This window comes from Halichoeres trimaculatus, unplaced genomic scaffold (genome assembly GCF_033239565.1).
Source record: "Halichoeres trimaculatus isolate MK-OKI-2021-1 unplaced genomic scaffold, fHalTri1.1 fHalTri1_scaffold_8, whole genome shotgun sequence".
Lineage (NCBI taxonomy): Eukaryota > Metazoa > Chordata > Actinopteri > Labriformes > Labridae > Halichoeres > Halichoeres trimaculatus.
This window is the reverse complement of record NW_027437186.1, coordinates 20,059,754-20,084,231: the sequence shown is the minus strand read 5'-3', so window position 1 is coordinate 20,084,231 and position 24,478 is coordinate 20,059,754. Positions and strand designations below refer to the sequence as shown.

The window sequence follows — 24,478 nt, the reverse complement described above, 5'->3', positions numbered from 1 at the left end:
ATGTCTGTGGGTCGTGGAGACAGCCTTGCTCCGCCCAGACCAGTAGCAGCGTCATTACAGTGCGAACCGTTGAAAGGGCTCTGAGCAGACAGTCCTTTTAAACAAGCCGTGTTCATTCTTCAGCGGAGGCAAAAACAGACACGACCCACGGTAAAAGGACGACGTTTTGGCGCCGACAAAGATACATGGAGTTAATAAGTTTTCCGCGGATCACTGGGTGACTTTGAGGCTGAAGAGGACGGTGAAATAACAAGTGAGTACAACGAGCACCGGGGGACTTTTTCCAGGCTGGATTTCAGGGGTGGCAGGCTAACTTTAACGTTAGATATATCTGGCAACCATCAAACCGCCCACTGGAGCTAACACACACCGTGAGTTAGCGCTGCAGTCTTACTCCTTGAAAGTGTATGATTTAATAAAGACTGCTAATGTGTATACATATAAAGGGGTGTGTTATCGGCTGTCGTAACACACTTGTTAAGATTATTAAACTCCTTATACGGGAAAATAAAACTTCAGAAAAAGTGAGGACAAAGCATATGGTTTACACGCAATGTAGAGGAGGTTTAACATAAAAGTTTCTGTTTAAACATTTATATAACGAGGTTCACAGCTGAAACCGGGTCTAATTGATTAGTTTATCGTTAGTCAGAAACAGTAACTCCGAAGGTCGCTTTAAGAAGTTTTTATTTAGTGTATCTCAGCAGTGAATTTGGGCTGCGGATAGGTTTGTTCTATCAAAGACAAGAAAATTGAAGTTTGTATTATCTCTGGAGAAGCAGGAAGTCGGAAATCATTAAGTTAATTTTCGTTGCTTACCTGACTGGTTTTATGTTTCTCCAAATGTGCTCAGAGAAATTAATCAGTTATGAAAATAACGAAATATCCGTTCCCTGGTCTGTTAAATGATAAACTCTACCAAACTTCACGCTGTGAAGCCAATGAAGTACGAGCTTTTTGGAACAGAAAACAGGTTAACAACAATGTACCATATGGAAAAATTTTGCTTGTTTTTCAACTAAACCTCATAACTTAACCAAAGTATTTTTTTTTTTTTTTTACATCACCTCTTTAAACTGCATCTTCCCCCTCTGTCCCTCTCTTTGGCCAAATGTGCTCTCAAAGATAAAAGTTCTTCAATCACATGAGCAACATTTTCCAAAGTTCTTCGCACAGATGTGTCAGCTCTGCTATGTTTAGACTAAAAAGTCCAAACCACACTCTAGATGCCTTGCTACAGCCAGGCTAGGGGAAGTGTCTGCCTGGCTGGTGATCAGAAAACAGGGCGATTTTACGAGCGAGCATTAAACACAGTTGTTGAGTAGTTGAAATTAACATATTTTACTTTCTCAAAGCAGCCACATAGCTGGGCTTCATTTTTAGTTTTTCTGTAACAAATAATCACAGCTAAAAATGCTTGCTTTCCCTCTTCATGCCAGGACGTAGCCATGATAACTCCATTATTTTCCCTTGAGTCTTGAAAGCCTCGTATTTGTTCACTCTGCATCCATGTACTGCTCCTTATAGTTGTAATACAAGTGCTTTAATGTAAGGCTGTGTATAAAATGGGTTAAGTAAGTTTGACACGTTTGTGTGAGGCTGTAGGGTTCTGAAAGTGAGTGCAGGTCGATGAGGAATCTTCAGTATCAGGTTGCTGTGTGAGGGTTTGAGATGTGGGAGTTTTATTTTGTTTTCCGTTTCACTTTTGCGGCATGTCTTGATATTTTCCCCTCCGGTTTAAAAGCATAAAAGTCCATTTGCGAAGGCTTAATTGCTTTCAAGAGTCTCTTTGGTCATCTTCAATCCACTTTGCCATTTACACGCAGGCAGCATTGACATAAATTGCCAATAATTTTTTCATTACCTTTGTGTGGTGTTTGTTATTGATGCCTGTTGCTTTCGTCTCTTACTCAGCAGCACTCAGGGAGCAGGACAAGCTACAGTTTCCTTCTCAAGAACTCTTTGAATGTCACTGAATGGGAATTCACCTGTTTAGACCAAACCTGTGACTTTATGACATTTAGCACATTCTCTCTCCCCACTCTTCAGTGTTGACTTTATGCTGCTGGATGGAATACTGAAAACTACTGTTGCAGACCTCCTGATAATGGCTGACTAATGCTTTTGGGATGTAAAGAGAAGCAAGGAGGAGTTATTGGAAAAGGCAGCATTTCTTCCTAGAGCTGTAATCTCAGCAGCACATTTTTCAGTCTGTCTTTTTTTAGTTTATCATAATAAACAGGCCAGTCACAGACAGTTTTCACTTTCCAATTATGTCATAGCTATACTGTTAAATCACAAGCGCAGGTTTTACTTGTAAGATAAGTGAAATTTTAAAAAGCAATAAATCATAAACAGCAGTGATTCACTTTGGTTTCGAGGTCTGGCCCTCCATCATTCCTCCCTTCTCTCGTCCTTCCTTCCTTTTAAGGTCAGTAAATTTAGCACATCACATATGGGAGACCCGGAAATACCCACAGATGCTGCTAATTATGGGGACATCCCATTAGGTCTGTACTATAACCATTTTGCCGTCATCCATGTTGACACAGAAATCTGCTTTAAACTGTTCAGATTGAGTCTCAGTCACAGAAGTAAATCAGGTCATTTTCTCTGCTGAGCCTTCACTGTACTTTGTAGCGTTTTGTGAGTAGTTAACCAGAGTTTAATTAAGTTTATTTTTCACAGTGTAGCTTACTGATAAAATGATAATCCTAGTCATGTTTGGAATAGAATGGAATAGAATAGAATATTCCTTTATTGATCCCCCATGTGGGAAATTCTTTGCCACAGCAGCTCACAAAAAAGTACAGTAAAAGCAGTAACAATAAAAATAGAATAGTAGTAGAATAAGAATATGAAATTAGAAATGTAAAGAAATATATAAAAAATAAAACTATTAACATATTTACATGAAAACAAATGAGTACAGTTCAAGGTCCGCATTTGACCATAACAGTGAGTACTGGGATGATGTGCAAAAAAAAAAAGCCAGTATTTATATATTTTTTAATGCTCGCTGGCATAAGGTGAGAGTGTAGTTCTTTATGATGTGTTATAGAGTCTGGTCAGTTTGGAGGAATGACCTGTGGTAGCACTCCGCCTTGCAGGGTGGGAGTCTGAGTCTGTTTTGCGCAATGTTAATTTTTTTTATGAGTAACATTGGTTACACCAAGTGACACTTATCATTTTCAGTAAGTGACGTCGTCTTTCACCCAATAATTTCTTTGCAACATTAGTTTAATGCGGTGTTTCTCAATTCCGGTCCTGGGGCCCCCCTGCCCTGCATGTTTTAGATGTTACCCTACTCCAGCACACCTGATTCAAATGAATGGCTCGTTATCAGGCTCGAGCAGACCTTGATGACGAGCAGGGCAGGGGGACCCAGGACCGGAATTGAGAAACACTGGTTTAATGTCACAGTAGTTTAAGTGACACACTTGACACACTTTATGTTTTCAAGTTAAGTGTATACGAAACTCTGCGTCTGACTTTCATTATTTTTCAACACAATAAAACAGAATATTGCGATTCATCACAATATTGTGATATCACGATATTATCATATCATGACCCAAGTATGGTGATGTGTATCATATCGTGAGGTTCTTGCCAATACTCACCCCTAATGTTTATGATACAAAAGTAAAGAGTGATGTCAGTTGAGCAAATGCAACAGAATCAGGGATGTCCCGATCCGATCATGTGATCGGAATCAGGGCATTTTTTAATGATCGGAGATCGGGGAAGACGAAATCGGAAAAGGCCTGGGGCCTTAGTTCATGTTTTTAATTAAAATGTGTATAATAGCACATCATCATTCATTTTAGAATAGAGTTTTATTTGTCATTATAACAAGTACAACGATATTGCAAATAAGAAATTGCAACCTTATTGTCACGCACATACAAGGTTATCCTGTGGTGCACCACTGAGAAGCTTTATTTTTATTTTGTTGATCCAATGCTGCACTAAGTGGAGAAAAAAAAGCTATATCCATGTTGGCTAGAATGATACCTTCATTTAAATAAAATAAAAAAAACTCAAAGGACAACTTGTAGGAGTTTTTTTCTTTTCTTTTTTCCCTGATGCATTGCTGAAAGATCGGATCGGGAAATATCGGGATCGGCAGATACTCAAAATAAAAAAATCGGAATCGGATCGGCAGCAAAAAAAAGGTGATCGGGACATCCCTAAACAGAATGGACTTCACTTTTTATCAGACTTGTTAACTTCTGAAGATATTTTTTGACATTTTGGTAGAAATAAAACTTAACTGGTGATTCAAGTTTCTGTACTTTTAAAAAAGTGAATGGCTTTCAGTGACAAAATGCATCATGGCATGCTCTCTAATTTGACTGTAAGCTTGATGAATGATTATTTTGTTAGCATAGCTTATATTAACGCTACTGCTGTTTTTTGGTGTCTTCTAGCATAAAAGTTGCAGTCAAGCATTAGTTTGTTGACCTCCTTCTCTCTGCTGATTATGTGGATTTTCCTCCTTAAATAAATAAATAGATTGATGAGTTTCATTTCTGGCTGAGCTAATCCAGAGTTTGGAGAATGCCTGCTTTGCACGCACAATTGACAGACCAACACATTGTTTTAGAAAGCTTTTTTTTCTGATAGACATCCCAGGTGAATAACCACTCAGGACACATGACGGTAAAACTGCTATAAAGTCATGGGAGGTCTGTAGCAGTGCTATAGGAAGTACCATTTCCCAACTTGTTATCCGTGTCACCATAACACAGGACATTTTTCATCCTACTTATGTCTTGTTTTCCCTCTTGACTAAGTTTCATAAGTTTTTCATAAACAGAGGGATAAAGAAAAACTGTTATTAAATGTCCCTTTGGCCAGTTTGATCTCCAGAGGCACTAAATGTTCTCTGATGACACATCACAGGAGCCAAGTAGACGTCAGAATATCGAAATCAAAGGAGTTCTTTTGTGATTTGTCCCTCCAGATTTCATCAGATGAAAGAGAGCTGGGATTAAAATGCCAAGTTTTGCTCTGTTGTTTAATCACCAAAAATGTCTTTAAGGAGTCCAAGCCAGAGAGGCTGAATATGTATTTTCCAAAGCCAGAAGCAGCTGCTGCTTTCGAGCACTTGGCTGCCACAGTTTTCTGAGAACCATTAAAAAGGGCTTACAGGGATACACTGCTGCATGGACATAATGGATGCTTAATGTTACAGTCATTTTGTTGATTGGAGTTGCTGCTGAGTGGAACTAATGCATCAGAGGCTTTGGACTCCTTTACAGTCAGTAATGACGATGAAATACAAACACAGACACTTTTTAGGGAAGCAGTACCTGCAGCATTATGAGCAAAAAAAAGATCTCAAGCAGAACTGTTGGATAAAGATTCAAAATTAAACACTGTCCGTGGGTGGATGTCCACAAGGGGAACCTGGTGTTTTTTCACCTTCTGATTCAGTCACTCTCCGGTAAACACCAGAATGAGAGGAAATGAAATGTACCTGGGCAGCAGATTAGCTGGGGGAGTGGGAACATTTGATGAGGGAGAACAAACTGTGGAGGAGTAAGACTAATGTGACAAGCATCAGACAGCCTCTGATTGTTAAACGTCATATTCGTCAGTGCTGTATATGATACAATTTGTGTCAGTGGCTTTTTGACTGCTGGCCCTCCCTGAACTATCTGACTGACATCACCGACCTTGAGTCAGTTTCTTATGCGAGTTTGCAGAAGTAGTCACAACCAGTTTTAACCACTCAAAGAACCCTAAAACATGCAAACAAACATGTAGACATGTGCCGCATAGCATGTGTCATCAGTTCTGCTTTCTGTCATTTGGGGACATCTTCCTTGATTAACCAGCTCTGAATGAGCCATAGTAAGAAATTTAGGAGTGACAAATCATCCGTTTAATTTGCCAACTATCAAAATGTATAATCAGTGACACAGCATGTGTCTAGAAGAGCTCTGAGATTAACGCTCCAACATACAGCCAATATTTCACGCACAACTTCTGTTTTTCACTCACTTAATGAAGTTGGACTTAGGCGTATGCTCGCCAAAATATGTCATCCTTCCCAATGACTGCAGATGTGACGAGGTTAGGTGGATGAGACAGCTTTTGGGGATTGTGTAACAGGATGTGACTGCTTGAAGTTTGGTGACATGTGAGCAGCATGTGCTACACGCACACATGCACGCAAACAAGGATATGAAACAGACAGAGGAACTAGATTGACTCCAGAAGCACGAGGATCCATAAAAATGTGCTCTGAAGCAAAACCATGCAGTGAAATGGTTAGTACAACCTAGAACATTCTGTATAAATCAACGTTTAAAGGAGTTTTCATCTTCTCTGCCTGAAATTTATTTTGAATCATTGTTTGCTCTTCCTCTGTCTCTTTCTTATACCCTCTTCCTTCCCGCCTCAATCTCTGAGGATGTTTAGCTTATCTGTTTATACTTCACAGCCCAGATCTGATGCCTGATATAACAGTTCTCTGATGTCTCTACAGAAACCAGTCAGAACTCCTGAACTTGTTCCCAAATGCCCCCTCATTAAAAGTATTTGCAGGCTGAATTGTTGAGATAAAGCTCGGGGGCCGTAAGGTTATCTCAGGGTACAGCTTCATCACCAGTGAGTGATGGCCTCTCTCTCTGCTTTACTTGATTACACACACACACACACACACACACTTTTAGCGCATGGAAAAAATGATAATCCAATTCTTTTAATGTGATTCTGATCTTGTTTGAGATGGAAAACAGTCGCAGAAGAACTAGTGACTTCTTCATAACAGTATGGAAAGCGAAAGAGACGGATTGTCGACTGTTTTGAAAACTATCTTTCAAAGTGTGAGCGGTGTTCTTTAGAGCTAAGACCAAAACTCAACCAGAAGTTCACTTCTACAAACCCATACTGACTTTCAGACTAGATCATTGCAAAGTCAGCTTGTTGTTCTGTCTTTGTCTGCTTCAGTAATTGTTTTATTTGTGATTATGTTGTTTATCTGGGGACTTGCAGAGACAGCTAAATGAGGCTGTTGCTTCCTGTCTGCATTAACTGAATCAGCAACAGTTACATGTAGGGATGCATCGATGCACTCTACTCAAGATTTGATAGGATTTCTGATACTAGGTTAGTGATGCAGTTTTCTCTGGATTTTTTTAACAGAATAAACTTTCAGACAAAATACGACTAGAGAAGCTTTTTTAAAATTATTTCTGCAACTGCAAAACACAAACCATGCAGTGACTGCAAAATTTAAACACACACACTCTCTCTCTCTCTCTCTCTCTCTCTCTCTCTCTCTCTCTCTCTCTCTCTCTCTCTATCACACACACACTCATTTGAACACATATACACACACACATATTTAAATGTATAAAAACTACATAATATATTTTCTTATTTTTGACAAATTCCGTGAACCATGGAAAAAAAACCACAACTTCAAACTTTCCTCTCAAAGCCCTAGGAGGAGTAGCAAGCCAAAATTTGACCAGAAGATGAAGAAAAAAGCAGTAAACAGAAGAATATTAGGGGCTTGTTCAAAGCCTGAGCCCCTAATTATTTAACACAAGCATAATTTAACCTTATCTAATGCCACTGTTAATCTGTGCTTAATAATGACTTTACATTTATTAGACTTGCTGATGCCCATTTATGTAAAATACATTTCTATATTAAAATCATTCACTGGATATAATACTTATACATCCTAGCTACTCATATTTTTGAAAATAAAGAGTGAATAAAAAGGTTAAATGGTAATTATATGTTGTACATGTGTAGGGATGGGTACCTTTCACATTTGAAACAATATAGTAACGATGCCCGGTACCTGGCAATCGCTATGGATACTCAACGGTTCCAATTTTCAGTACTCTTGCGTGTTTATGTGGTGATAAGTATTAATTTATGTAATTATAAAATCTCAAAGTTTTTCAATTTAACATATTTTTTTCTTTAATATATAAACTTGTAATGCTGTGTCTTTGTCCACCATGGTAAATCATCTACTCTTCCATTCCCTCACAGTCACAAGAATGGGTTAAGGTACCTGAACACAGCACCGTTTGATTTTAGGTAAATTGGTACTACCAATTCAGTACCCATCCCTATACATGTGCACACCCCTACCTATGTCACTGCCCTCATTGTGCCACCCCAGTCTGAGGTTTAGTCACATCCCTGCTAAAAGGCACAACACCACAGTATGAAAGCTAACAGGCTAAAAGCCTGAGCTGGTGGAAAACTCCTCTTTTGATTTCTAAAGAATGACAGACAAATTACAACGCCTGTCGCAAAGGGACGGCAGAAAAGTGATTTCTGAACTAGCAACTGGAGGATTAACAATCTGCTCCAGCACAGCTCCGATCATCATTGCAGTCTTCACAAACTGATCAGGATGAAGTTAAAAGTAAGCTTAGAATTAGAATCCTTACATGTGTGTACGAGATCCCTATACAACATAATTTGCGTGTAAAACATCTGAACAAAGAAGATCATAATTCTGAAGGCCTGGCAGCTTTCTTTTTTTGGGCGTAACTATACGCCACAATCATTAACACGCAGCAAAAACCCTGAAATAACTAAATTATAAATGCAGATAAACAATCTCTTCAAATATACAGTCTCAGGTTGCATGAGTTCCTAGCTCAGGATTCACATGTTTTTTTTTGTTTTGTTTTTTTTTAAGGGAAAACTGTCTTCTGCTGTTTAAATAGGGCATGGGGGAAGAGTAGTTTTCAGAATTAAAGCTTACTTTTCTCTGTATTTGCAACCCCCACAGGGCTGTTCAGACCCAAAGGCCCTGTGAGGAGTTGAGAAGTGTTTTTGAAAAAGTCTCACTAAGAGTCCATTTATGGCAATAAGACCAAAGTCCTTAAGATGATGCTATGCTGGCTGGCAAAGCTTACATTTATCAGCTCCACTTTAGCACAATACATCCAGAGTTGTTGCCGTTTACTGTGGATTAGCAAACAGCAGCGAGACCGCACACTGACCACATTGAGGCTGAACATTGCAGAGCAGTGCAGTCTCACCGACACACAATCAACTCCATCAGCCACTACATGAGGAGTCATCTCACAAGTACAAACCAGGCTTAACAGCTGCTCTAGAAATAAATGGAGCAGGTATTACAGGCTACATGCAATGTTGGTTGGTATGCTTGTGGTGTAGATGTGTAAAAATAAAAGTTTGAGCATGTCTTACTAAAGCATGACATGCTGGGCCTATGATCCTCACAGAAAACAGAGGAAGATTAGTGCAAAAAGAAAGATACCTCCATCATAAAAAAAAAGATCCATCCATCATTGCAGAGCTGACTTGAGGTTTTTCTTCTTGAATATACACTTTTACTGTAATCACACTGCAGTCATGGATGAACCACTCTGTTTTATACCGATGTTAACTTTAAACCTGACAGCAATCTATCACTGCTCATTAAATAGGAATCACAATCATGGCAGAACAAATCGTGCCTGGTTCATTTTGTATTCTGAAGTATGTACACAATGTCTCTGCTCATCAGCTCACACTGTCAGGATTCGACATGGCATGTTGATGTAATGCATTGACTTTTGTCTCACACACACTCACACACATACACACTAGCACACGTATCTTTATGTTTAGATTACGTTGAGTGTGAGTGGATGAGTCACGCCAAAGAGAGAGGTGACCTTTGGCGTGCAGAGTTGGACTGACAAGTATTTGTTGATAATTAGAAATTCCATTCTATTTTAAGTTGCGTGTGCGGCAGAGTTATTATAGGTTGCTTGGACTTTCTCTTCCATACATAGGTTGTTTTGGCTTGTCACATACACCATTTGTTTTGGAAGTTGTCACTTTGACAGATTTTACTGAGGGATCATGGGTTGTTTTCTTCATGGTTCTTCAGCCAGATGGGCTTCGTTCAGGACATGGGGTGGTTATCTGTGTTCTACTGCCAAAAGCTGTTGAGTCAAACACCGTCAGCTGTAGGCCCACTTAGCCTTTCCTCACCTCCACAATCATTTAAAGCAGCTGACCATCATTTAAACAACCAGACAAAAAGATTTTTCTACATTTAGGCAGCCGCGATGAAGCTATTTGGTAAACAGACTCTTTGCGTGTTTCAAATTGAGTTCAGCTCTGTTTTGTGTGAGCCGTGTAACCATTAACCCACAAGAACCACTTTAAAGAGCCAAATAAATGATCAGTCAAGCCCACACATATGTGACTATCTGTGTTCCCCACGGTGGGACCTTTAGCCTTTGAATACTTGTGTTGACTTTCGATATTTGGTGGGCAGACTCCAGCTCAGACAGCACCCCTCTATGCTGAAGTCTTCAGGCTATTTATGGTGCTCTCTCTTTGCACGAAGTTACTATCAGTCCCCCATTCCCTCATGCCAAAAAGCCCTCATATATTCCCCCAACCAAGGTTAATATTGTCAACGAAACCTTGGGGAAAAATGAGACATGGAAAAACATTTCTATTAAGTGAAATCAAAATAAAATTAAATTAAATTGCGAGGTGAGTTTACAAAAATAGCTAAGATAAACAAAAATTAAAGCAAAAGTGTCTTAAGTTTTTATCTTTGTCTGTTTGTACTTTTTTCACTATTTTTTTGTTTTGTTTTGTTGTTGTTGTTTTGTTTTTTTTACCATCGCCTGGTAGTCAGACCAAGTAACATGCAAGGACATGTTTTATTCTTAACTGGTTGTTTTTTTATATTATGGAAAAATGGTATGACACGCAGATTTTTGATAACACAATACTTCTTCTGACATTTTTGAAACGTGCCCCTGACATCTACCCCAATATTACAACATTAGACTAAACTGATAAACAAAACGAAAACTAAGCTTTTTAAAAAAAAACATGGATAAACTTATCTAGAAAGATGGCTTCAAAAACACTTTTAATGAAACTAAAGTACAAAAAAAGTGACTGAACAAAATTTCAAAGAATAAAGAAAAATGCAAACTGGAATGAATACTATTTATTGTCTGGGATTTTTGTCATATAAGAGGAATACTTTTTTCCTAACAGTGGAGATCTTGAGTACACAGGTCATGTTTAGCTTTAAGTTATCCAGCGCATTGAGGAACAATCCAGACATTCCATTGTTGATTAACTTACACTTACCTCTAGCAGTTTTTCTGCTCAGTAATCTTTAAGGGAATTTTTCAGGCAGTTTCCATATTGACACAGCGTAGTGAGAGGTGATAAAGTGACCCCTCTTACCCAAACATTGCTTAATTATTAACTGAACCCAGTCATGTGTAGAAAAGAAGCTTTCATCAGTATCCTGAGGAAAGCTAACGGTTATAGATTTTTATTTAGAGCATAAAACCCCATGGAGTTAACAAGCAAAGACAAATAGTGCTCTCTTGTGTGAAGAAGCATCACTGAATTACAGCTTGTTGACAGCATGACAAGTGTGCTAAAGGGATCTGTATACATGGTTTGCATTCAGGCTCAAATACATGTTTTAGATGGGACTTTGCCAGAATGGTGTGTGTCCTGCTATTGTTTTCCCTCTCTATTTGTTTGGGCTCTGAATTTAAGTGCATCTTGTTTTTTTTTGTTTTTTTTTGTTTTTTTAATTTAATCACAAGTGGCTCAGCCCAGAAAAAAAACAGATCAGGTTACCAAAGTGAAAAGTGTCTTTAATCATGTCTTGTTTCTTATGTCCAAAGTGTAATGTTTAAATTGAGATTAAGAATTTCTTTGAATTGCTTATGAATTAAATATAAAAAACATGAATCAGGACACAATCAGGATGTATTTGACAAAAGATGCCTCTACTTTCTTTTTCTCCTCATTCCTATGTCAGAAAGAAACAAAGAGCAGTGTGAGAATGGTGTCGCCTGAATGTTAAGATGATCAACTTCCTGATCCGTCTGAGCAGACGTGTATGCTGCAGCATGTGTGCAAGAGCCAGAAACTCTCTAACAAAATCCAAACAGGGGGACCAAAGTGTCATGGGCAAAACAAACATCTGTGAACAAAACAAAGTCTCCAAAACAACTGTTAGAGAGGCTGCTGTCTGTGTTCACCATGACATCTGCAGTTTTGTATGCATCACCAGATAAACGCAGCATTTTTTTCTCTTTTCCCACCAGTCAACAATGACGCATGTGTTATACATGTTACGTAAGGTCATTTCTGTTATATGTGTAATTTTAGACTTGCACAAAACCTGATATCTTGTTTTTCCTGAAGCTGTGCCTCTCTTGGATTTCTTTTGTATTGAAAAATGAGGAATTGGGTTTCTGCAGCTAGAAAGAGAAAGTCAATTTTACTTACCAGAAACTAGAAAAAATGGAAATGTTGCATTAATCCATCTTTGTATAACAAAGTATAGGCTTTTATTTGATCTAGATCAGGGGTGGGCAAACTTTGGTAACTATCAGGGTATCATTTGTTCATTCCATATCCGTTTTAGAATCCAAACTCGGAAAACAGATAACAACTTGTTATTAAATTTTTCATTTTCAAATCAAAAATCAGAAAACACGTAACGGTCTATTTTTCGCTGTTTTGATTTTGTTTTGAAATTAAAATTAAAATATGTGAGAATGGAATTAAAATGGGATTTTTAATCCGTGTATGGTTCGTTCTTTTGTGATTCTGTTTCAAAACAAACTCTTAAAAAAACAAAAAAAATGTTTTTTTGTTTTTCTGTTTTAAAACCAAAAAGGAAAAACGGAATTACAGAAAAACAGAAAAACACGGTTTTTCTGTCCTGGGCCCTGTTCTACGAAGCAAGTTTGGTCTAGTGAAATAGCCTTGGAGCTACCTCGCTGAACTGAGTGTGGTAGCCGGCGGTCTCGCTACACGGTTTTACGACGCTGGTTATCAACCTCATAAGTGGATCCAGCTAGGCAATGAGCGCGTGCACACATATAAGGCGGAGCCCGCTGCATCTGACCAATCGGGAACATGAAGCAGTCTGGAGCGTCAGAGCAGGCGGAGAGAGAAGGACCGCATACTTCATTCAGGAGGAGCAGGAGGTGATCATGAGGAAGTATGACGAGGTGAAACATGTAATTAACGTTAAAAGCAGCACTGTCGCCGCTGCTACAGCACGGAAGGAGTGCTGGCAGAAAATTGCTGACAGTCTAAATGTGTAAGTGTAGTGGTGTAGTGCAAAAAAAATCTTTTGTGCCATTATCATCCTGAAATAGCACTGTTCAACATGCACTTTTACTTTAACATGCAACATACCTAATTTATTTCTTAGATTAATTTATTCATTTGTTCATTCTTATCGTGTTTACATTTTTGTGTGATATGTAGCCATATGTAGACATGAGCCCTACATGAATTCCTGTCACAATTTTAATACGGGAAATAAAATATTGTCATGGAACAGAAGTGTTGAAGATCTTATTACGGCAATGAGAGTTCTTCATTCCCTTTAACTACCTGTAGAAAGTGTCATATACTACCAACCCCTCCCTTGAAAACCGGTAACTCCCATAAAGGTGGTCATCCGAAAAGAGAGTGGGTCGGGCTCGGATGTCCACGGGATCCTCTAGGAACGGACGAGCCATTTTTTCGTGAGGGCTCATTGGTCAGTGGGCGGGGTTTTAATAGTCCGCGAGTTCAATCTGGAACCTAACCTGCCCTGGAGCAGGTTAGCCGTTCAGCGTACGTTGCCATGGAGACTCGCCTCGCTGAGGAGTGATCCCGTGTCGTAGAACAGGGAATCCGGAACCTATCCTCAAAGCTACCTCGCTGGGCAGTAATCCTGCTTCGTAGAACAGGGCCCTGGTTTTAAAAATGAAAAAACAAAAAATAATAACAGATTGTGTCAAAATTGTTTGTGTGATACTTTGATATTAAATGTGAACTCTCTATGTAGAAAACATCAGAATTGCAGGGAAAATAAAACATTAACAAGGTTTATTTATTCAATTTTTTCAAGTTCGGCGGGCCAGATTAAAACGTTTAACGGGCCACATGTGGCCCCCGGGCCGTAGTTTGCCCATGCCTGATCTAGATGCATGTTTTACTTTATTCTTCTTTAAGCTCCTATGAGGAACTTTCTCTTTTTATTAGTTTTGACACTACCTATGTCAAAGCTGCTTCTGTTGTGCGCCTGCCTGACTTTGTCCCACTCATGTGCGAGTTGATGAGAAATCTGAGTCCTCCTTTCAGTGGTCTTACGCATCCCTTAATGTGAATATGTGAAGTTTTTCACTGACACAGCAGCAGTGGTTGTGAGCTTTAAAAACGCCATTACAAAAATGAAAAAAAAATGGCTGCAGATTTTTTTTTTTTTTAATGTTGTGCATGTGTTTTTTACATTCAGAGCTACATAGCTACCTCCTCACCTTTTGTTAGAACAATAATGTAGTAGTGCTAAATAATCTGTCTCACCTCTTCTTTGTTTCTTATCAGTTTATTTGCGTTTTCTCTTAGTATTGTAAGACTTTCATTTATCATACTTCAGACTTCAGTTGTGTGAAGTGACGGTTAGTTTTAGAGCTCCTCTGTGGCTGATGCGTCTGTGTTTTTGCTTTGTGCAGCTGTTGACTCACAAGTTGTTTTGATGTTTTCAGGTTCAGTCTACACTCCCCTCCCCCTCATCGTCCTCCCCTTCCTGGATCCTTTTCCCCGTTGGTTTCTGTTCCTCAGAGGGAGGTGCTAAGTATGGGGTAAGAGAGCCAAGAGGAGGCATTAAGACAACTCAAGCTGAGGAGGCCTTCTAACCTGCACAGGTGAGAGTGTACAGAATGTACTTACAGCCTCAAAAGCAATGTTATGAATGCAGTGTATGATAAGGTGACACGACAAGAGTGAATACACACGCTTTAAAGACATATACTTCAAAACATTTTAAATCTGCCAGGTCTGATGGATTGCATTTTCCCCAGTCAACCAAGCATTAGTTACAAAAAATGAATTGGGAATCTGTTCACTTTCCAGTTCTTCCATCAGGCAGGTTTCCAAGCTATAATTCAATGAGGTCTGTTTTGAAGTACCAGCACCCGTCTTCATGGAGACGTTTAACAGAAGCTTGGAACGCTTTAGATCCGCTTCAGCTCCCAAACACAAACAAACCGTTTTACTGACTCTTGCCATTGTTTGCGGCTGTCGCACACCCTCCCCCCACACAGGTGAGATACCACACCCCACTGAACCCTTTATCAGGTGGAAACCACATTTGATCAAACACAGCTGGGCATTGTCCAGAAGATTAGTGGCAGATGTAATCAGTGAGTCACAGGTTTGCTTACTGCATTGATCAGTGGAATGGGAAAAATACAGAAGTCCAGCTGGTTGTTGGCAGGATCAAATGCAGTGTTCATAGAATGAAAAAAATATGTTTATTTTTAAGCACAAAATACTGCCTTTTGAAAGGAGTTTGTATTTTATGTTAAAATTATTTTTACATCTAACAGAAGATTGATCCAACCCTAAACCTTACTTAAAACCCAAAACCTAATTAACTTTTAATGAATTTTAAACATCACAGCTGCCATTTACACAAAGACCAGACCAAATGACTAGGGATGCATATTATTATGGATTTTTGCCGATATATCGAAAACCCCTTTTGGCTGATACCGATAATCACAAGTTTGTTGTTTTTTTTCACTGTAAAGAAAGCCAAGTCTTTCCTGTACTGAAATTTATATGTTACTCTTATTGTGACGGTCTAATTTGTTTAAGAAACACACATAAAACAAGACAAAAAAACATTTGATTTTACCATTAACAAGAAATGTATTATTTTTTCAAACTCAAGACATTCAGTATTGAAATACAGAAAAATCATTTCTTTAGATCACATGAACTTTAAATGTACAATGCATTTTTAATCATAACCAAGTTGCATTTGATTATTTTAGAGCTACTGTAACAACCTGGTGACAGACACAGAGCTCTGCAGTGCAAATAAATGAAGTGCTACATTTTATTTGAGGAGCATATTTTTCAGATGGTAAATAATAATAATAATAATAATATCGGCTGTGCCTATCGGCAGAAATGTTCATATCTGCCGATACCGATAAACGTGTTTTTAAGCTTTTATCAGCTGATACCGATATTGTGCCGATAATATCGTGCATCCCTATAAACAACAGAAAATGAGTATTCATTTTGAAAACTACAAAAATAGAACTTATACCTAAATCTACAGGTGCTTTTTAGACTGCACCCATATAAATTACTGGCATATGACTGAAATGAGCTTCATGAATAACATGATTAAAAATTAATATTTCTGCTAAGCCACCTCTAAACAGAGGATGTTTATCCCTGGTCGTGCGCATCATTGTTTTATTTCTGAATTGTGCAGCTTATTAAAATGTGTGTTTGAAAGCTTTTTTACGATCTTGTTTTGTTACTGAACTGAGAGGTGTGGGAATCTAAAGGGAAAGGACTCATATTACACAGAGCTGGATGTAGATCAGCCTCAGAGTAAGCAGATTTGCTTTCTGCTGTACGGATGTACATTTATGCCACAGGAAATGACAGCCCACATTAAGCTGCACATAAAAATGCTGATGGTTCCTCAGTGATGCTAAACTCAATAACGGCACAACAGCAACTTATGGTTACAGTCAAAGTCAAAGACGCCACTCTGATTTGTGTTATGGATTGCCATTATAATGCATTACTGCCCATGAATCAAACAATTAGACCAGGGAAACAGTAAAAAGTCAGCTAAAAAGATCAAGATGTTCCCTTGAGCAGATGCACCACTCTCCCTCCTTCCTGTGTTTGTCTTGTATGAGCTCTTTGTATTATTGTATGTTGCAGAACTTTTCTTGCAGACACTTTTCAACCCCTGTCTTTTTTGTGGGTAGTGTGTGTGTATTTCTGTATGAAGACCATCTTAGCTCAGCATGTACAGTTCTGCAAAATTTGCACTAAGTCAGCCACAGCACACAACCACAGTTGCTGTACTCAACAGGTCTGGGTCTGCTTGTGCATATTGGAGGCTACTGCTTCCAGGTGAGAATAACCAAGCCTCACTTTGGGCTCATTAGACATCCGGAAGTTGTGGCCTAGACAACATGTTGTTTGGCTTCCTTCTTTACATCCCCCCCACCCCTCCTACGTGTTTCCCAGAAGTCTCCCTCACTGTACAGAGATGCAAGGGAAGAGGAAAGAGTAATCACCCCTGAGAGACACAGAGACTACATGTTATATCTTGTATGTGTTCTTGTTTTCATGTAAATACAGACAAAATTGAAGTGGAATGGGAAAACACAGAGGAAAATAAGAGCAGAAGGCGGAGGAGGTGATGGAAAGAGATGGGGTAAATGAGGGACTGGGAGCAGGAAGGAGCGCAAACAGGGGCACAGCAGAGCAGAGTGGTTGCTAGGAGGCAGAGAAAGCAACATGATACAGAGGCAGAAAGATTACAAGCGGAGGTGCAGAGGAAGATAAACCTTTCAGAGGTGTGTTTCTGTTATTCATCTTCACGAACTGTTTTGAGTTTTTAACTAATACACAAAATGTTTGCTCTAAAAACCATTGCGCTTTTTGAATACATAATATGAAATTAACATAGTTAGGGTTTTGGACAGCTAAAGAAATTACAATTAATGGGACCTCATTTGACTTCTTTTCGATGTGTTGTAAATTAAATGCGTGTTTAGTAAAGAAAATACTGTTTGGTGTGGGATGAAGAAAAGACATTTTACTGGACCACGCTGTTGTGGTTAACATCAGTGTATGAAGGTAAAAAGTGTGAACAGTGAACCTGATAAGTGTTAGTAGATTTGCACAAACATGCTCCAGGAACTCTGGTAAAACAAACCCAGGAATAAATGGACCCTGTGGCCTTTTGTTTATCCGCATTGTTACCACAGGCCGAGGACCAGGGTAGTTAATGTAAATCAGGCCAGTGACATATGGAGAGAAAAATAAAGGTAAATGCAAAACACTACCAGACCAGTAGAGGGCAGTTAGACAATTGCAAAGGCCATTCAGCAAAATAAAACCATGGAAAGCGAAAACAAACTGGCCTCGCTATATGCTGCACCACAGTAAGCCTGTTGGCATGGAGGATGAACAGTCTGTGATGGTTTTGATGGGGCTTTTATGTATTGTGGGTGGATTTGTTCCTGGTTGAAACAAAGCTGTTTCAAAAAGCCCTAAACAACTTCAACTGGTGAAACATTGTACTGCTACCTTGTAAAAAAAAAAAAAAAAAAAAAAACTAGGATGCATTCCTGAGGACATTTTGTGTTGTAAGTCACTGTGGACAAAGCTTCTGCTAAATGAAAATGTAGGATTCTAGTAGGGATGCACGATATTGGACTTTTGCCGATATCCGAAATGCCGATATATCAAAACTCCTTTTGGCCGATACCGATAATCACAAGTTTGTTTGTTTTGTTCACTGTAAAGAAAGCTAAGTCTATCCTGTACTGGAATTTATATGTTACTCTTATTGTGACGTCTTATTTGTTTAAGAAACACACATAAAACAAAACAAAAACATTTGATTTTACCATAAATAAGAAATGTATTATTTTTTCAAACTCAAGACATTCAGTATTGAAATACAAAAAAATCATTTCTTTAGATCACATGAACTTTAAATGTACAATGCATTTTTAAACATAACCAAGTTGCATTTGATTATTTTAGAGCTACTGTAACAACCTGGTGACAGACACAGAGCTCTGCAGTGCAAATAAATGAAGTGCTACATTTTATTTAAGGAGCTTATTTTTCAGATGGAAAATAATAATGTGTTTTTAAGCTTTTATCAGCTGATACCGATAATGTGCCGATAATATCGTGCATCCCTAGATTCTAGAAATTAGATTGTAGACGTCTGTGTTTGAAAAGCTGTTATCAACTGGATATCTACTGACTTGTTCAGCTAGTCTGCAGTTTACAGAGTCACTCTTTACACTGTAACACCAACAGCTGACACTGACACATTTACACTATCAGGATAAAAGAAGATGATTGTCTAAAAGTTTTTAAACTGTGTGATATACAGCTGTGTGTGATGCTGTTGTGGACGGAGACTGGACCTAAAACTCAAGAGCTCTTGAGAAAGAAAAAGAAAACACAAGGTCAAGGTTTAATTCATCAATCGCAGTGTAGTTCCCATTAAAGATGAAATATCAGATAATTTTAATTTTTATATAAATTTAATATTTTATATGGTGTTAAATGTGTTTTTTGTGAGATGCTTTTTATACAAAATGTGTGTCAAGAATGACAAGTACTGAGGTCAAGTTGGGCTTCTTAGATGGATAACTGCTCTCTGTTATTGAGAAATTTCAATTAGGTAACCATCAGCTCTAGATACAATCCTCAGCAAACAAAGACATAATGTCAGACCGTGGTCGGAGGGCAAGCTAACATAATGGCTGTGACTCATGGCTAGCTAACAACAGTATTCTTTGTTGTAGGATAACCATGAAGGGTGACCTCAGGTGAACCTTTTTTATTGATGGATAATTGTCTAAAGGATTTATCGCATTTGGGTTGGAGTGTGTGTGTGTGTGTGTGTGTGTGTGTGTGTGTGTGTGTGTGTGTGTGTGTGTGTGCGTGTGTGCGTGTGTGCGTGTGTGCGTGTGTGCGCGTGTGTGCGTGTGTGTGTGTGTGTGTGTGTGCAGCTGGATGATGGTGATTATCCTAACTGGTATGCATGAACACACACATATTGCTGATTTACCTGAATGGCATCCTCTGGTTGTATATTTGCGGAGCTTTCAGAATAATTCTTTTATTAAATGTTAACTTGCTGGTGAAGCTGTACAGGATCGAATTAATGATTTCAAAGTGTGGTTAACCCATTTAAACCTTTTTGTAAATGCTGTTCTTCAATGTACGCAAGAGACGAGGAATGAGTGTGAGTGAGTGCCAAATGAAAGAGCACATGGATGAAGGCAAACACCAGAGTGGGACTTATCCATCAAAGTTAAAGTAAAGCTCCAGGATGATGCATTCATCTCTGTGTGTCAAGTCAGCGTCCCTTGTTTTTAAATCATTACCTTTAAGTCAATTCCTGTTGCATGGAAACACTTTGTCAGCTGAGACTGACCTTTGACCTGTTGTGAGATAAGAAACACAATTCGATCCTCAACAAGATCAATGACTTTTAAATGCCAGGCACATCTCAACTTTCTGTCTGTAAATCAGGTGAATCCTGTGTGTGTGATTTGTGATAAGGATCTTTTTTTTTCTTGTCTGAAGTTTCCAGACTGACCTCACTAGACATATTCACCTCTCGCATAATTCTCTCTCTTTTCCCCTAAAACGAAACTCCTGCACATCTTCAAATAACTTCATGTCACAGAAGTCTTGTGGTAGAAACATTTTTCCTCCTCTTCTCATCAAAGAGAGATGTGGCCAAACTACACTCCCCCCATTGTTCCACGCATAACTGGTCGTAACCGCCGCAGTGATGATCTTGTTTTCCCTGTAATGGAAAGCGCATGATCACTTCCCTGAAAAATCAATTTCTTTTTCCATCCAGACTTGTCTTTAAGACTGACCAAGCTTTTAAAGGCTAAGAAGAATCAAGGCTGCATTAGAGGCGGGCTCATGGTGACAACCTCACATTTGCTTTTTTTTCATGTTGGGTTGGGTTTTGGGCTTGCGCCGGTTTCTCCAACAGTTTAACTCAGTTCTTGCTCTGGAAAGAATTAAATTCCCTTTTTAGCTTAGTCACCTTCTACAGACTCTGTTTGAAGCTGCAGCTTACAACCTGGAAAAGGATGTACTTCTTTAACACCAGCTGATACAGCACACATACAGAGAGAAAGGAAACAAAGCTCTGGACTCTTCATACAATTCCTATGTATTGTGTCCAATAACTTGGCAGTAACTCTTCAGGTTATCACTCTTCTAGTCTACATCTGTTTTCCTCTTGCTAACATCTTATTCTCTTCTCTCTGTGTCTGCTCAGGTGGTGCCAGGTGCAGGACACTGTCATGGCGCTTCTGCGGAGGAGGCTGAAGCTTGTGGTGACAGTGATGATGGTTAACCTCTTCATCTTCATCCTCATCTCTCGAAACAGCGGCCAAGACAAAAACGGACATCAAAAGGTCAATATCCCCTCCAAACCCTTCTGGTCCAAAGTGGCCCCCAGCACTGCTTACTGGAACCGCCAGCAGCAGGTTCTGGACTTTCAGAACAACCCCGTCCTGATGGCCAACTTAAGCAGCTCAGAGCTGCCTGATTGGCTCAATAACACCAGTGTGACCTCTGACCTCTGCAAGCCCAACTTCAGGGTTGCTACTCAGGTGAAAGACTACAACTCCCTGCCAGACCGCTTCAAGGACTTCCTGCTTTACATGCAGTGCCGCTCCTATCCGCTGATGGTGGATCAGCCTGATATCTGTAAGGAGCCACCCTTCCTGCTCCTTGCTGTCAAATCCTTGGTACCACATTTTGACCGTCGCCAGGCAATTCGGGAGTCATGGGGACGAGCGGGCGTCATAGCCAATAGGACAGTAGTGACTATTTTCCTTCTTGGCAATGCCACAGCTGGGGACCATCACCCAGATCTCTCCGGGATGCTGCAATACGAGAGCGCTCACTACAAAGACCTCATCCAGTGGGGTTACAGGGACTCGTTCTTCAACTTGACTGTCAAAGAAGTCTTGTTCCTGGACTGGATTCAGACTCGGTGTTCCGGTGCTCAGTTCATTTTCAAAGGCGACGATGACGTCTTTGTCAACACCTACCGCATCTTGGACTTCCTAAAGGGCCTCTCAGGGCCTAAAGCCAGGGACCTGTTTGTGGGTGACGTGATCACCAACGCAGGTCCTCACCGTGACAAAAAGGTGAAATATTTCATCCCAGAGAGCATGTACGTGGGGACGTACCCTCCGTATGCAGGAGGAGGCGGATACCTTTACTCCGGAGACATCGCCGCTCGTCTGCATAACGTGTCGCAACATGTCGCACTCTACCCCATAGATGACGTCTACACGGGGATGTGTCTCAGGAAGCTCGGGTTGGCCCCTGAGAAGCACAAAGGTTTCAGGACCTTTAACATAGAGGAGAAATACAGATCGAACCCCTGCGCATACAAGAGTTTGATGCTGGTTCACCCAAGGACCCCGCAGGAAATGAACCAGATTTGGAGCTGGCTCAGAAGTCCAGACTTAAATTGCCAGTGATGCTCTGAGGCAGGAACCCTTTGAGGTTGTTCCTGGAGGCCAAAGACAAAAAATATATTTGAACAGGGTCATGATGTAACAGTCGGCAGCTTTAAGTTAAGATATTTCTGTCACGGTCACATGGAGCCTCAGTGTAAACAGCTGTTGCATCGTGCCTCTGAAAATGAGGAGGGATGTGTCCATCACTCCATTTTTTTTAAATGGCCACCGTAGTATTTTGACTCAACACCAGACGAGCTAACCGTTGTCACAGTGAGCGAGTCTGTCTTTGTGTGCACATATTTATGTCTAACTATTTATAAGGCCTTTAATGCTTTAACACTGTGTGTGAATGAGCTCTGTGATGGAGCGTCTCACAATGCTGTATTATAGAAACAAGGAGAGCTTCCACCTCGGGCTGTTTGTTGAATGGCAAAGGGAAACTGTGTCAGGATTTTGACACTGAAGAAAACGGAAACGTTTTCAGCACTATCGAGAATTGAGATATTTCAGACGTAAATAAAAGAGAGAAGCTCTTAAACTTTAAATGGGCCGTTCTGTATGCAGAACTTCATTGCTGCTTGCTTTGACAGAGCTTCCTGGTGAACACTTCTGCTAACGTTATTGCTGGTGGCTTAGTTTGTGCTGCTATTTCCATTCGCACTCCCTAAAGTATTCACATGACTCGCTTCAACTCAAAGTCAAGTTTCTACTTCTAGAAACTTACGTTAGTCCATTTATAAACCGATTGCTCCATGTTTTAATCATACAGTCCTCTCTTTCTTCTGATTAGTGGGAGAGTCACATTTGTTGAACTTGCTGATCTGACTCAAAAACACTTCAAAACTTTGAGTTTAAGCTTCTTTGGTGGAGTGAATCTTCACTTTGTTTTAAGGATACAGGAAGAGCCAGAGCTCAGCTCTGTGCAGCGCTGCAGGTCTGAACTTGGTTCTGACAAGAATGAAAAAAATTCCAAATGCTGTCTAATATCGCTTCAGGATCTCACATTACAAAGGAGGAAAACGTGCTCATGTAAAAGCGGAGTTTTGGAGACATCTTAAGCTTTAATGTGCCTCATGAGTGTCTGAAGCTGCTGTGTTAGAAGTGTTGAATACTCTTCATGTTGTTCTGTTGTGTTGGTGAATAAGAGTTCAAGTGCTTTACACACAGGTGGAACATGGCAGGCCTTTGTGTCTGAGACATGTAGGCTTTCATTACTTGACAAAGTGTTCTCCAGTCTGTACAGGTGTCATTTAAATGTTACATATCCAATTTTAGGAGGAAATTATGTCACTTGGTCAAGCTTTTTGTTCATATGTTTTTGTTGTTTCAAACGCCAGGTAAAACACTTTGGAATGGTTTCAAACAGATTGCTTTGCTCACTACTGTATGGCTTTAAAGCACATATGCTGTTCTCATTATTTGAAAGCGGTGCTGCTCATATTGCACCCATGTTACATGACGTTCCTATGTCAGCTGTATGTGAGGCGGTCACACTGCAGGGATCTCAGATGTTCTTGTCTCAGGAGGGTTTAATGAGGTTTTTTTTTTCTCTCTTATAGGACAGGATAAGAAAAGTATGTGTATGTTTATTTTGTAAGTTTAGGATCAATCATCTGATTGGATCCTTCATTCAGTATTTATGTCCAAAGTCTGCTCCGTGAGGTCAACACTGAAATAAAAGTTGTGTAAAAGTTGACTGTTTCAGACATTTCAATCCTAAACCTGAGAGAATGCAGCTTGTGTGTTTGCTTCTGTTGGAGCTCCCCCTGCTGGTCAGGATGGTGAGCTGTAGCTCGAATAATACTGCCTACTCCATGACCCGAAAGTAACTGTAATTCAAACCAAACTTTCTTTTTTTTTTGTCATTTTCTCTTAAGGTACTCCAAATCTTAACTTCTGATTACTTCTCTAACTTTTTTCTGTTCATCACCTCCAACAGTGTCACGTTTTGGTGACAATCTCAGTGAAATTCTTCATTCAGAGGTTACTTTTGTGCATTTTTGTTTTGTTTGGTTTTGGGTATTTTGTTTTTGTTTTTTGTTTTTTTCTGGTATAATACTGACTTGTTTAGCAGAAATAACATACAGATTTTTTTTAAAAAAGAGTTTAATCATCTTTCTGAAATAGTCAAGTCCAGGTGTCACTTTTTTACTGTGGATTCCTCTCTCTCACATCCCAACAACACGTTACATTCTGTCATTGCTGCACACTTTGAGGCTACTTGAAATGTTTACATGCTTTAAAGTGCACCATCCCTTATTTTTATCACTGGTTTGTTTGTCTAGTGACAGAATTATGTCCCGCTTTTAAATTACTGTCCTTTTGCCATTTATGTGCTTCATTTTGTAATCATGCCTCACTTTCTCCTTAAAAGGACCTACTCTTGTTTTATTTTA

General features: G+C 39.5%; 1 protein-coding gene across 1 annotated transcript; it reads left to right on the top strand.

Annotated features, from left to right (window-relative positions):
* The first annotated feature begins 8 nt into the window (after window positions 1-8).
* On the top strand, window positions 9-24,162 carry b3gnt2b (UDP-GlcNAc:betaGal beta-1,3-N-acetylglucosaminyltransferase 2b). The gene is made up of 3 exons (XM_074675967.1): window positions 9-253; window positions 14,550-14,708; window positions 20,882-24,162. The coding sequence occupies exon 3, from the start codon at window positions 20,907-20,909 to the stop codon at window positions 22,098-22,100; it is 1,194 nt and encodes a 397-aa protein (XP_074532068.1). The 5' UTR covers window positions 9-253; window positions 14,550-14,708; window positions 20,882-20,906; the 3' UTR covers window positions 22,101-24,162.
* The last annotated feature ends 316 nt before the right edge of the window (window positions 24,163-24,478 follow it).

Coding starts and splice junctions, on each gene's coding strand:
- b3gnt2b (XM_074675967.1), top strand. CDS start 20,907: ATGGCGCTTCTGCGGAGGAGGCTGAAGCTTGTGGTGACAGTGATGATG.